We start from the raw sequence: 13176 nt of genomic DNA, 5'->3' as shown, positions 1-13176 counted from the left end.
CATCAGCTTGACCAGACTGTCGTCGCGTGCTTCGCGTTGACTGCCATCACATAACTTTTCCTCTCTCGTCATCGAATCGTTCCCCGATACGCGCTCTCGCTATTTCGCGTCGCCGCGAGCACTCGACTTCGCCTTAGGTTTCGTCCTATCGCTGCGGGTGAGAAACCAGTCCGTGATCGCCGCACACACCCTCGCGGACGTCGGTTTCTCGTGCATCAAATCGTGAAACACATTGTCCACCCACTGCAGCGACTTATCACTCGACGCCGCTCGCTGGTAGAGCATTTCCGAACTCTCCGGGTCCGTCATCGGATCGTCTCTTCCGTGAAACACGATGAACGGAACGTTCATCTCGTGCAAGCGCTTCTGTATGCGTTGCGTCCCCAGATAGTACTCGGCGGCCACTCGCGCGCGCGTGCGTTTCACCCCCGACGGCCACGTCAGCGAGTCCATCTCGACCTCTCTCTGCGAGTGAGGAAATTTCGTGTTTCTCGCGGTCTCCGCCATGGGCAGGGTAGGTAAGAACCTGGATATTACCGTCAACAGCGGGAGCAAGACCCGATTTATTCCTTTGGACGCGAGTTTGTTCAGCGACAACATCGGCGCGAGCAGCGCCACACCATCAGCGATCGTCTCGTCGTTGATGGCCGCGTTCACGACGACGTAACCGCCCATGCTCATGCCTAACAAAAAAGTCGGCAACTCGGGTCCGACCTCGTCTCTTACGAGCCTCACGAATCTCGAGAAATCGTTCACCAAGTGGTCTATTCTTTCGAAGAACGACCGCTTCCCTCGCGCGTAATCCGAGCGGCCGCAGCCTTGATGGTCCAGCGCGAAAACGCTAAACCCGGCGTCGTTGAAAGATTTCACCCACGTCCCATTGTACGACGTCCGTATCCCCGGGGATTTTACGCTGGTCAAGAGCTCGAACGTCGCGTGCACGCCGTGCCCGTGGCTGAAGATCACCACCCCCGTCGGATTAGGCACTTCCCACGAGTAAAAAGCTATGGATAGGCCTTGCTCGTTCTCGAACGTCCCCGCTCTCGAGACCTTACCCTTCTTCATCGCGCCGTTGTAGTCCCATTCTTTCCACGCGCGCTTGGGCATGAACTCCATGCTGGCGGAGGGACGCGAGGCGTGCGTGGTGCGTCTCGAAGTGCGCGCGCGCGACGATCAAGTCTTCTCGAAACTTCGTTTTTGAGTGGACATGGACAGCGCCCAGCAGGGGCAGTTTTTCACCCACCCCATAGTTTCAACATTTGATCGCGTCCCCTTTCAACTGACCGATGAACATTTTTTAAGGCAAAGCCCTCCAGTCACTGTGAGCGCGAGCGGTCCAGTCGTCGCTTTCGTCCGCACAGTGGTCGGCGCTGCGGGGGCGTAGCCTCGGGTTCGCGCGCTATGGCCGCGATGCGAGGCACGTCGAGAGCACTGCGAGCGATTCGGATCAATCGCGGCGCGACCGTCTTCGGTTCCGCGCCGCCGCCCGCGACGGCGCCGCGGTGGAGCGCCGTGCCCACGCCCGAGCGACGATCGGGGATGAGCACCCTGATACCGCCGGGGAAAACGCTCGGGGAGGTGACGCACGTCGACCTCCTGGAGAAAGAGAACGCGGACGTCGTCGTGAAGATCTGGCGCGAATATCACGAGGGGAAGTCTGGGAAGACGGGCGCGATCGTGGAGCCGAGGGTGTACGACGCCCTGAGCGATCGCTCGAAAGTCTGTCCCATGTTCGTGATGCCTCTGCACAAGAGCATGTCCCAGTACCTCACGTTGGTCGTGCAGAGCAAGATGCCGTACGTCTCCTTCACCGCGATCGAAGACTTCAGGAAATTGCAAGACGCGGCGACGCCGATGTTGGTCGCGTCGCACTACCCTGAGCTCGCCGCGTCGAAAGGTCTCGCGCTCGTGCAGGCGGTGCACGTGGACAAGACCACCGCGGGCGCGGCAGAGCACCTCACGACGCAAGAGGCGGTTCGACTCGTGCGGCTGTGTCACACGTTCTACGCGGAGGATGATTTATACGAAAAATTCGTGAAGCCGTTCAATCACAACCAGAAAGATTTCGACTTCGACGCGATGGTGTTGAAGGTCAGGGATCTGACGTGGTCCGACGAGCACTTAAATGCGGGGTGGGGGCAAGACGCGAAATGAGAGTTGAACCCACAAATTAGGTACGTGTAGGCATAGCGTTTCGTTGAAACAAAAGCAAGACTGTGAGCGTTGCGTGATTGACTCAGTTGCGAATCCACTGCGTGGAGTGAGTCGAGGGCGACCAGTACAGAACGTTCCTTCCGTTCGTCGCCGTCTCGAGCGTGCCTCGCGCGTTGAAATCCCTGGCGCCACCGCACGCGGTGAACGCGGCGGAAACGGACACGACTCCGTCCTCCGCGATCGTTATCGGTCCCGTCGCGGTCTCCCAACGGCAGCTGGGATTCGTGCATCCTTCGCATCCTCTCGGAGAAGCGGTCAACGTGACGCCGTCGTCGGCGTTGAGGACGATCGCGCCCATCCCGGCGCCGCCGCCGTCTCCGCGCCACGTCCCTCGGAGAGCGGACACGACCTGGTCGAGCGTCGGCTTCACGGGCGGCGCGGGGGCTTCTGGAACGGGGACGGGGACGGGGACGGGGACGGGCGTGTTGACTTGGATCGGCACCGGTGCCGCGTACGCGAGCGCTCTGTTGTTCCACAGAGGATCGTATCCGTATCCGTACGGATCGTAACCCAGCCCGCCGACTCCGAAGCCGCCGACCCCAGGATAAAAGCCGGCGCCGCCGACGAGACCGCGACCCCCCCGTCCACCGACGAACGTGTTCCCGCCCCGAATGAAGTTGTTCGTGACGCCTCTGTTGAACCCGCGTCGACCGGTGGAGGCTCGGGCGAAACCGCCTCCTCCGACGCGAACGGCGCCCGCGCGTCCGCCGCGTCCGCCGCGAAACCCGCCGCCGCGGCGTTGAAGAAGCTTGCGGTTCCCGCCCCAGCCGCGCTGTTCGTGTGTTTCTTCCTCGTCGTGCGTTTCCATCTCGTGCGATCGATCGATTTGAAGCGGATCTATGAACAACGAGACGTGTTCCAACGTTGGGAAGACGACATCGTCTCCCTCCTCTGGGGTGATGTCGAAACCTTTGGCTTCTTCAAAAACGGTTTCGTTCAAAATGCGGACTTCTCCGTTCGCCGCGAATACGTCCGCCCCCGCGGGAAGGTCGAACCTCACCTCGCGAGGTTTCTTTGGGTCAAATGATACCTTTCCTAGTACGGTACCGAGTAAACGTCGATACGGTACCGTCGACGACGCACCAGCGTCGTTCGCTTGAGCGGCGACGTCGGATGGTAACTCGCCGCTGAGAATCGCGTTCGGCGGGTTCCTGCCTCCGAAGAAGTCCACGACGGTCTGATACTCGAAAAACTCCGTCACCGGTATCGCGTCGAAGGTTCGATACGGTCGATCCGCGAACGAGACGATCGTCTCCTGGATGTCCGTCAGAAGCAGCGTCCCGCCGACGATGCCGCCGTCGTCGTTCGGCTCCAGACGCGCGCGTCGAGCCTGGAGCACGAAGAGAAGGTCCACCGGCGGGGGAGGCGGCGCGTTCGGTGGAAGCGAAGACGTCGGCGCCGCGGCGCCGGCGGGTGATTCCACGCCGTTCAGGAGATCGCGAAATTGCACCGGCGGCCAGAGCGCCATCTCCGCGAGTTGATCATTCGAGAGCTTCCCCGCAGGCACGGGCGCGGACGCTTCCTGCGCGGAAACGAAAGTCGAGAGAGAACACACGAGCGCGAGAAGAAACGCTCCGGTGGACGGCTTCAGCATGGTATCGCGGCGTCGTGCGAAGGACGAGGCGGCGTGTTCTCGCGTACGCAGCGGAGGTGGTGTGCGAGCGCGTGCGTCGCGCGGCGTCGAGTGCGACGGGCTTTCCTTCACGTCGAGGCACGCCGCCTCGACGTGGCTTCTGTTCCTGTCTTGGTCCGTCCGAGACCGGAGTCAGGTAGTCGAGCCTCGGTTTGAAACCCGACGCACACCTCGGCGCGCCGCGACGACCATCCGCGCTCGCTGCGGCCGCGGTCGTGGGAAATGGCGACCGCGCATTCCATAGAGATCGCCAACGCCGCGAAGGACCTGCCCGCGCTGGAGGCTCTCGTCGTCGACGCGATGCGTCGCGCGGAAAACGCGTCGTCCGCGGAGTCGACGATCGAGACCGCCGCGCCCGCGGCCTGGCGCCTCGCCCGCGACGGTCCTCCGGACGTGAGACAAGGGACGTTGGCGGTCATACGACGCGCGGTGCAGTGGCTCGCCTCTCGCGGGGACCTCGAGAGCGCGTACGCGCTGTCGCACATGACGAACGACGTCGCGAGCTTGGAGGACGTGTACCGAGCGGCGAGCAGAGGGCGAGGAGACGGGGACGCGCGAGTGATGGCCGCGGTCCGGGATCGTCTCGCGGAGGCGCAGAACGCGATCTCGTCCTCGAGTTGACTAGCTACTAGCATCTCTAATACATTAGTCTACCCCTCGTCTACTCCCCGATCGCGACCTCTATGCGAGCGAGGACCGGGAGGTGATCGGACGTCCGCACCCCCGGGACGGACGCGTACACGTCCGCGCCGTGTGGGCACGACAAGCGTCCCCGAGCCGACGAGATCCACATGATGCGGTCCGTCCACGACGGTATGCGCTGTTTCGCGGACGTGTCGTACTCCGTGGCAGACCCACGGTTCAGCTTGTACGTCGGCGGAAACGTCAGCTCGGCCTCACACCACCCCGCGAACGCTCTCCCCGCGTTTCTCTCCACCGCGAGCTGATCGTTCGCGTGCATCACTTCCCACATCCCGAGCTCCATGACTTTGTCCACCGCGGTCCTGTTCCCCTCTACGCGGTAGTTTAAGTCCCCCATGAACACGCACAAGTCGAACCCGTCCGCGGCGGACCAACCTTTCTTCTTGAACAGTCCTCCGAACATCTTCGGCGTCGCCGGCGTCGGACGCGTCGGGTCGATCGGCGTCCCGGGCTGCGACGGCGCCGTCGGGTATATCCGCTCGCTCGTGAGGTCGTCCGCGCCTCCCCACCCGTCCGCGTCGGCGGTCTCTCGAGCGACTTGCGCGTTCTCTTTGTCGTACAACGCCCTGGACTTGCGCCCTTTCGGGGCGAACATCGTCTTCACGATCCGGTGGTAGTCCGCGTTTCTCTGTTTGACTTTTTCCAGGTGCGCGGCGAGGTGCGCGTTTAAGAAGCACATCGACGCGCCCGCGTACGAGAACGAGACCCCGACCGCGCCTTTGTTACCGTACACCTTTCCGATCCCACACGATACCGCGTCGACCTTGAAATCGGAGACGTACTTCACGAGCTTCTTCCTCATGAACAGATGCAGTTGTATCCAACCTCCCGGGTCCAACGTGACCGCGTCGAGGTGCGCGAACTTCGAGAACCCGCCCAGGGCGTGCACGACGGCGTCGGAGAAGCCTTCCATCTCCTTCTTCCCCGGAGCTTCCTGCACGCCGACGACGAAGACGTCGCACGCGGACTCGGCGTCCCCGGGCGTCGTCCGACCGTCGAACAACGGCGCGAGCATCGGCGTCACGTCTTCGGGGAAGCGTCGGTTGTTCATGTTCCACGTGACCGCGACAACGCGCAAGAGTCGCGCGTCTAGGACGTCCTCCTCCACGGTCGGGGCGTCCGTGTTCACGCGCAGCGCCCCGGGCGGGGTAGGCCCCTTCGGCGGCGACCCGTCGGCAGCCATCGCGCGCGTCGACGAGTGCGCGACCGATGTTTTCTGCAACGGGAAACTCCGAGGCCGACGGTTTCGGACCAGAAGAAAAAACCGGAGCGCGCTACACGACACTCTACACGACCGGAAAGCGGATGACGCTCTTCCGGTAGTCCGGCTTTTCGCGGGGATTTACACGTCGACCCCCACAACGCGAGCGCGCCGTCTACAGGACGCGAGCTTCACACCTTTAGGCACAAGATGGCCGCTATGATGACCACGGCGGTTCTCGTCCGCGCGAGCGCGCCTCGCACTTCCGTCACCTCCTCGTCCGGCGCGACTGGTGCGCGAATCCCGACGCTCGACTCTCGCGCGAACGAAATCTAGCGGCGGAAGCCGCGTCCGCCCGGACGCGGCGGCTCTTCCCACGCACGAGCGTGTTGAGTCGTCCCGCGCGCGTCGCGTGCGCGCGTGTAGGCGCGGACGATTCGTCCGCGGCGTGCCGCGTCCCGTCGACGCCGCCAAAGGCGCTTTCGCGCTCGTCGAAGGCGCCACACCGAAACCCTATCCCTCGAGGGTTAATCGCCACGCAGAGGTCGATCGATTCCCACGCCTCTTCCTCCGGACGCGTCGCTGACCATCCAACTCCTCGCTCCGCTCCGTTGAACTACCAGGGTTCAAGACGGTCGTCCGCGCGACCCCGGTGTCCCTCAACGTCGCCGCGCGCCCGGTCGCGAACAGGGCTGCGAGCCTCCAAGTCGTCGCGGCGAACAAGATGTCGCGCCCGAACCTCGCCGACATGGAGCAGTTCAAGGAGGGCCCGAACGACACCGGGTCTTCGTCGCTGCAGATCGCGCTCCTGACGAAGCGCATCGAGAGCCTCACGGAACACTTGCTCGTGAACAAGAAGGACTACGCCTGCCAGCGGGGGCTGCGCATGCTTCTGGGGCAGAGAAACAGACTCTCGAAGTACCTGCTGAAGAAGAACCCGGCGCAGCACGCGAAGGTGTACGCGGCGCTCGGCCTGAGGACGAAGTAACGGGCGCGCGCGGGTCGTAGTCTCTAGGGTAAATCATGCCGGATTTTTTAAATATCACATTAGCTCACGTGTTCCGAAGACTTCTCGCAGCAGCCCTTTGGCGAACTCGAACAGAATAATGCATTAATGTTTCGGCCTCTCTGTGAGCGTGTTTCATCACTTCGTCTCGCACCACTCAAGCTTACATGGCTGCCCTGCGTCTCGCGAGCACCACCGCGGCGTGGCTCGCGCGTACGTCCACATCGGGGGTGATCGTCAAGTGTTTCCCGACGCGCGCTCGTCGGCTTCCTCGTGGAGGACTAACCCAGATCCGAGCGTCGGTGGGCACGGCGCCTCGACGACGCGTCATGACCGCCGCGGGGCGTCCGCGCGGTGCGCGTCGCGTCACCGCGAGCGCGGTCGCGGACGCGGACGACAGCGACCGGTACAAGATGCCCCCACCCGATGTCGCGCAGTTCGTAGAACGGCCGCAGAGCCCGGGCCTGAGCTTGAGCCCGGACCGATCGTCGCTGCTGTACTCGTTTCGCCCCCCGCCGTACCCTTTCGTCTCCGAGCTCGCGCGACCGGAGCTGAAGCTCGCGGGCCTTCGCATCGACGAGACGCAGAACAGCCGCTCGAGGATGTCCGGGCAGACCGGCATCGCGCTCGGGCCGATCCCCGCGACCGAGGACGAGATAAACGCGTTTCAGGACTTCAAAGGCGTCCCCCCGGGCGCGACGTTGAACTACGTGTCGTGGTCCACGGATGCCAAGTCGATCGCGTTCACCGTGCGGTTCGCGGGTCCGGACGTCCCCGACGAAGACCGCGCGCCTCCGGAGCTGTGGGTCGCGGACGTAGAGACGAAGCAGTGCCGCGCGCTGTTACCCGGCCGCGGGCTGAACACGCTGTTCGAGAGTTATTCCTGGCTCGACCCGGACACGATCGTCGCTTGCGTCGTCCCAGAAGGAAGGGGAGGGAGGCCGCAGAAGCCGCCGACGCCGCGCGGTCCGAGGGTGCAGTCGAACACCAGCGGGAATGTCGCGCAGGCGAGAACGTACGCGGACCTCCTCAAGGACGCGCACGACGCGGACCTGTTCGAATACTTTTGCACGTCCGAGTTCGTGAAAGTCACCGTCGGCACGGGAGAGGCGACGCCGTTCACGAGCGAGAGCGCGATTTACACGAGGTGCGAACCGTCTCCGGACGGGGAGTACGTGATCATCTCCTCTGTTGAGCGTCCGTTCTCGTACGAGGTCCCGTGCGGACGATTCCCGAAGCGGACGTGGATCGTAAACCGCGCGGGGAAGACCGTTCGCGAGGTGTGCGCGTTGCCGCTCGCAGATAAAATACCGATCGTGCACAACTCCGTGCGCGAGGGCCCGAGAGCCATCAACTGGCGCCCGGACAAGCCCGCGGAGCTGTACTGGACGGAAGCGCAAGACGGGGGAGATCCGCGGATAGACGCATCTCCGAGGGACATCACGTACACGGCAGACATGCACGAAGACGCGAACGCCGCGGGGGTGCCGACGTTTCAGACGGATTTGCGCTACGGCGGAGTATCCTGGGGCGCGGACGGGCTCGGTCTGCTGTACGAGTCGTGGTACAAGACCCGCACGCTGCGCGCGTGGGTCGTGGACACGTTCAAGCGTCCGAACCGCGCGCCGAGGCTGTTGTTCGATCGCAACTACGAGGACTCGTACGACGATCCGGGCTCGCCGATGACGCGACGGATGCCGAACGGAGCGTACTTGCTCGCGCAGATGACCGGCCCGCTCCCCACGGACGGGTGGAAGCCCGCGGAGTTCAAGGAGGTGGAGGGCGACGTCCGAATGCGACCAGGGCCCGTAGAGTGGGAGACGGGGGTGACGCTCATCTTCTCCGGCGAGGGCGCGAGCGACACTGGGGACAAGCCGTTCTTGGACCTCTACAACGTAGACACGGGGGCGACGCGACGACTGTGGCAGTGCCGGGGCGAGGGTGCGCTCGAGCGCCCTGGGTCGATCATCAGCGACGCCGGCGGCGTGGAGATCACTCTAGACACGCTGAAGATTCTGCTCTCGAGAGAGACCCCGAGCGAGAACCCGCAGTACTACTCCTTAGAGCTCGGCGCCAGCGGTGACGCGCTCACGACGAGACGCATCACCGATTTTCCGCATCCGCACCCCGCGCTCGTCGATCCTCCGAAACAGATCTTACGGTACAAGCGCGCGGATGGCGTGGATTTAAACGCGACGCTGTACACCCCGCCCGGGTACGACGCGGCGCGCGACGGTCCTCTGCCGACGATCATGTGGGCGTACCCGCGAGAATTCAACAGCGCGGAGGCTGCGGGTCAGCTGAGAGACTCACCGAACCGGTTCACGTCGATCTCTCCGATGTCCCCGCTCGTGTGGCTCGCGCGCGGGTACGCGATCTTAGACGGTCCATCGCTGCCGATCATCGGCGCCGCGGCAGACGGCGTGGAACCGAACGACACGTACATCGAACAGCTCGTCGCGGGCGCGCGAGCGGCGGTCGACGCGTGTGTCGAGAAGGGCGTCACGGACCCGAGACGGATCGCTGTGGGCGGCCATAGTTATGGAGCGTTCATGGCCGCCAACTTGCTCGCGCACGCGCCGGATCTCTTCGCCTGCGCGGTCGCTCGATCGGGAGCTTACAACCGCACGCTCACGCCGTTCGGGTTCCAAGCCGAGGAACGGACGCTGTGGCAAGCGCCGGAGACGTACATGGCCATGAGCCCGTTCATGTTCGCGCACAAGGTCAAAAAGCCTATTTTATTGATTCACGGGGAAGAGGACACGAACAGCGGGACGAACGTCATTCAGACCGAGCGGTTCTTCGCGGCGCTCAAGGGTAACGGCGCGGAGGTGAAGATGGTATTACTCCCGCACGAATCGCACGGCACGCGAGGGTTCGAGTCTGTCTGTCACACGCTCGCGGAGACGAGCGATTGGTTAGACGCTCACACGTCGGTTTCGGCGGTCGAAGCGGCGGCGGAGAAAGACAAGAAAGAGGCAGAGTTGGCGGCGAAACTGTAGATAGAATTGAACTCATCGAAACTTAGATCCCATAGAACGCGCTTGAAATCTAAAACACCGACTGAACGTCGACCTCGAGCATGCCAGCTTGAGGCTCCCAAAACCGTATGCGCGAGCTCGAGAGGTACTCCGCGACTGCGACTGGCAACCGCGATGGCGTCCTCGAACCCTTCACGTGATGACCGGTCCCGACGAGCACGTGCACGACACGATCTCCCGCGGCTCGACAATTCGGCAGCTCGCGTCGTAAGACCGCAACCGCCTCGGTGCAGTGTAATCCGTGCATGTCGAGCAGGCGCGGCCTGCCGTCACTTCCATCGGACGAGTGCACCGTGTTCGAGTTTCGTTCCCTGAAGATCTTCACCGCGGCCTCGTCGTGCGCGGCTCGCATCGCTTGGGCGTGACCACGACCCTTCCTGCTGAGTTCCTTCGCGAGCGCTTTGTTCCCGGACAAGTACGCTTGCGTCGCTTGCTGGAAGCAAATGTTTCGCATGCGCATGTGATCCCGCGCGTCCTCTCTCGTCGCCGCATACATGTCCGACACCGCCTCGCCAGTCTCGACCCACGGCTGGTGCGACGCCGCGGAGCTCCCGCCGCGGAAGTTTCCTGTTCCGTACCCAACCTGCACGCTGCCTCGGTCGTGCGCCTGCGGGACCGCGCTCTGCGTCCGCACCCTCGCGGCGAAGTTCCCGTTCTCGTCCGCGGAGGTGAACCGCGGGGCGTCCGCGGGCGATGGCAAGCGCATGTTCGATCGCCCGCCGGATATCGTGAAACTCCTGAAAACCTCGATCGGCGGCGGCGGCGCCTCCGGACCGCCAGACCCGCCGCCGAGGGAAGGAAAGTTCGATTCGTCGTCCAGCGACGGCGGCTCCGGCGGCTCTTCCAACGTGTCCATCTCCGTCAGCATCTCCACGGTCATCTCCATGTCGTGGTTATTCGCCGCGAGCAGCTCCTCGAGGCTCTCGAGGCTGTACCCGGGGAAGCTCTCCATGAGAAGCGATAGGAACTGCCGCTCGTCCATCTCTCCGCCGTCGTCGTGCCCGTCCCACGCCTGCTCGTACCCGTACTCGTTCACCCCCGGGTGCGCATCGTTGTCGTGTCCGCCGTAGTACTCATACTGCGGCGCGTACTGTTGCTGATGGGGGTGGTATTCCCCCACGTACTGCTGGTGATGCGCCCACCCCGCGTCGTCGTACTGACGTTCCTGGTTCGGCTGGTACTCGTAATATCCCCGCGCTTGCTCCGCCGCGTACGCATCGCTCTCGCTCGCGACGCGCTGCTCCGCGCGCTCGCGTATCCGCTGCGTCAGCGGCGACGGCGCGTCGTCGCCGTTGTCCTCGCCGTCGTCCTCGGAGACGAACCCGAGGGAGTCCAACCCGAGGTCCGCGAAGGACTTTTTCTTCGGGAGTTCTCCGTCTTGCTCCGCGTACGTTTCGGGGTAGGACTCCACCGGCTGCGCTTGTGCCTGGGGGTAAAACGGCGTCGCTGCCGCCGCCGCCGCGACCGTGGATGGATCCGGCGCTTTCTGTGGACATCAGGGGGGATGATGACGGCGACGACGACGTGAGCCTCGAGATCGTGGTTTTTGAAGAAGCGATTTTATCGTGGTACGAAGGACGAGTTCGCGTCTCACCTTTGGCACGAACGACGACGCGGTGGCGCGCATGATTCTCTACCAAATCGCGACTGTCGCTCAGAGCTCGGGCATTCGACGCGGCGCGCGCGGCGCGGGTGCGTGATTCCGCGCTTCCTCGCGCGCTCGGTTCTCTTCCTCCGAAATATCCTGTCAGCGTCCTCGTCTGACCCGGACCTCAAGAAATCCAGTGGCAAAGCGGCTGGGACGTGACGAGAGACCATCGGACGTCGCGCATTGGCGCACAAACCGCCGCGCGGGTGAACGCGCGGGGTGAAGATGGACGTCGACGCCGCGATCGGGTCGCTTCTCCCGATCCTCGGCGATCCCGACCTGGGAATCTTGCCCGCGGTCGAGGTCGGGGGAAGCGCGCCGAGCGTGGGGGCGGGGGAAACGAAGGAAAAACCGCGACCGTCGAGGAAAAACGACACCGCGAAAGGACCGACCCCGGCGTCGAGGGCGAACGCGTCCGAGGCGGGGACGTCGAGACCGTACCTGCAGCAGAACCCATACACGCGGCAGGAGTCGCAGCGAAAGTTGGAGGTGCGAGAAAAACGACGCGGCGACGCGCGTCGAGCGTTCGTCGCGATCGATCGTTACCCGAGCGACTCTCCCGACGTCGCGCGTGTGAATCCTTCCAACTTGGACGCCCGTCCTACCCGCGACCCGCGCGCGCGCTAGCTCACGTCACGTGATCTCTCTTCGATCGTCGTCGTCGTCGTTCGTCGCAGAAACATCTCAACGCCGCGGCGCACACGCCCGAGTTCAAACCCGGCGCGTACAAAGCCCCGAAGCTGTCCGACGACGCGCTTCACCTGCTCGCGGACTTCATCCGACGACCGGCGATTCGGAACCAGCTCATCCCTCTCGTGGGCGAACTCCCGGACCGTAAGCGACGGAAAACGAAGGCGGAGAAGAAAGAGGTGAAGATTGTCGTGTCCGAGGAGACGGGACGGAGATTGAAGACGAGGCTGTCCGCGCAGCAGACGGCGTCGCTAGAAGAGAGATACAAGGAAAAGGCGCAGTGGAGACCGACGGAGTGCGAGAAACTGCTCGAAGGGTTGAACGCCCTCGGACCGGAGCTGAGCACAGAGCAAGTCTCGAGATGGTTCGATAACAAACGAAGATACGTGAAGAAGCAGCAGGCGCGCGCGAGAGACAGCGCGACCGCGGACGAGGGCAACGACGAGGTCCACGCGGAGGAGAAGCGGAAAACGAAAGTCGAACGACGAGTGCGGCACTCCGAACGCGAGATGCTCGAGGCCGCGTTCGCGCAGAACAGCGCGCCGGGCATCAGCGTGCGAACCGCCCTCGCGACCGCGATTGGGATATCCGAGAAGCAAGTCACCGCGTGGTTCACGCGCCGGCAACAGACCGGCAGGGCTCCGTACGGCGTCTCCGCGAGCGTCGAGGACGTCGAGAACAGGAGCTCGAAACGCGCCAACACGGCGGGTTCCGACGCGGTCATCGCAGGGCACCTCCTGCTCCCTGAGGATCTCGCGCGCGAGCGCCTCGGCCTCGTCTTCGGAATCCTCCCCCGGCGGCGCGTTGATGGCCGCCACGAGCGCCGCCTCCTCGAGCGCGAGCGCGTCCATCGGCATGGACGCGAGCTCCGCGCGCAGCCGTCGCTCCAGCGCGTCGACGTCCTCGAGATCGTCGTCGTCGTCGTCGCCGCCGCCGTCGCCGTCGGAGCCGCTCAGCTCCGCGAGGAGCGCGGCGTCGGAGAGGACAGCCTTCTTCCGCGCGCGCGGCGCGCGCTTCGGCGGCGGCGCCGCGCGCGGCGCC

The 13176-nt window shown here is 64.0% G+C and overlaps 8 protein-coding genes across 8 annotated transcripts; 3 read left to right on the top strand and 5 right to left on the bottom strand.

Moving 5' to 3' along the window:
• Window positions 1-99: 99 nt before the first annotated feature.
• MICPUCDRAFT_56212 (uncharacterized protein) lies at window positions 100-1116 on the bottom strand (the record flags this gene model as incomplete). Its single annotated transcript, XM_003056744.1, has 1 exon — window positions 100-1116. One exon carries the CDS (start codon window positions 1114-1116, stop codon window positions 100-102), a length of 1017 nt encoding a protein of 338 aa, XP_003056790.1.
• Window positions 1117-1370: 254 nt separating this feature from the next.
• Window positions 1371-2226, top strand: MICPUCDRAFT_49507 (uncharacterized protein). The gene has a single exon (XM_003057208.1). It carries the CDS (start codon window positions 1402-1404, stop codon window positions 2152-2154), a length of 753 nt encoding a protein of 250 aa, XP_003057254.1. The 5' UTR covers window positions 1371-1401; the 3' UTR covers window positions 2155-2226.
• A 10-nt stretch (window positions 2227-2236) lies between these two features.
• On the bottom strand, window positions 2237-3682 carry MICPUCDRAFT_56210 (uncharacterized protein; the record flags this gene model as incomplete). Its single annotated transcript, XM_003056743.1, has 1 exon — window positions 2237-3682. The coding sequence occupies one exon, from the start codon at window positions 3680-3682 to the stop codon at window positions 2237-2239; it is 1446 nt and encodes a 481-aa protein (XP_003056789.1).
• Window positions 3683-3915: 233 nt separating this feature from the next.
• MICPUCDRAFT_56209 (uncharacterized protein) lies at window positions 3916-4332 on the bottom strand (the record flags this gene model as incomplete). The annotated part of the gene is made up of 1 exon (XM_003056742.1): window positions 3916-4332. The coding sequence occupies one exon, from the start codon at window positions 4330-4332 to the stop codon at window positions 3916-3918; it is 417 nt and encodes a 138-aa protein (XP_003056788.1).
• Window positions 4333-4508: 176 nt separating this feature from the next.
• MICPUCDRAFT_38698 (uncharacterized protein) lies at window positions 4509-5732 on the bottom strand (the record flags this gene model as incomplete). Its single annotated transcript, XM_003056741.1, has 1 exon — window positions 4509-5732. One exon carries the CDS (start codon window positions 5730-5732, stop codon window positions 4509-4511), a length of 1224 nt encoding a protein of 407 aa, XP_003056787.1.
• A 192-nt stretch (window positions 5733-5924) lies between these two features.
• Window positions 5925-6813, top strand: MICPUCDRAFT_32255 (uncharacterized protein). Its single transcript, XM_003057207.1, has 2 exons — window positions 5925-6042; window positions 6374-6813. Exons 1-2 carry the CDS (start codon window positions 5961-5963, stop codon window positions 6736-6738), a joined length of 447 nt encoding a protein of 148 aa, XP_003057253.1. The 5' UTR covers window positions 5925-5960; the 3' UTR covers window positions 6739-6813.
• A 272-nt stretch (window positions 6814-7085) lies between these two features.
• Window positions 7086-9758, top strand: MICPUCDRAFT_15371 (uncharacterized protein; the record flags this gene model as incomplete). Its single annotated transcript, XM_003057206.1, has 2 exons — window positions 7086-8531; window positions 8571-9758. 2 exons carry the CDS (start codon window positions 7086-7088, stop codon window positions 9756-9758), a joined length of 2634 nt encoding a protein of 877 aa, XP_003057252.1.
• Window positions 9759-10118: 360 nt separating this feature from the next.
• MICPUCDRAFT_38696 (uncharacterized protein) lies at window positions 10119-11424 on the bottom strand (the record flags this gene model as incomplete). The annotated part of the gene is made up of 3 exons (XM_003056740.1): window positions 10119-10230; window positions 10292-11283; window positions 11392-11424. The coding sequence occupies 3 exons, from the start codon at window positions 11422-11424 to the stop codon at window positions 10119-10121; spliced, it is 1137 nt and encodes a 378-aa protein (XP_003056786.1).
• Window positions 11425-13176: the final 1752 nt, after the last annotated feature.

Source organism: Micromonas pusilla (genome assembly GCF_000151265.4).
Source record: "Micromonas pusilla CCMP1545 genomic scaffold MICPUCscaffold_3, whole genome shotgun sequence".
In the NCBI taxonomy this organism is placed as follows: domain Eukaryota; kingdom Viridiplantae; phylum Chlorophyta; class Mamiellophyceae; order Mamiellales; family Mamiellaceae; genus Micromonas; species Micromonas pusilla.
This window is presented reverse-complemented; position numbering and strand designations above follow the sequence as displayed.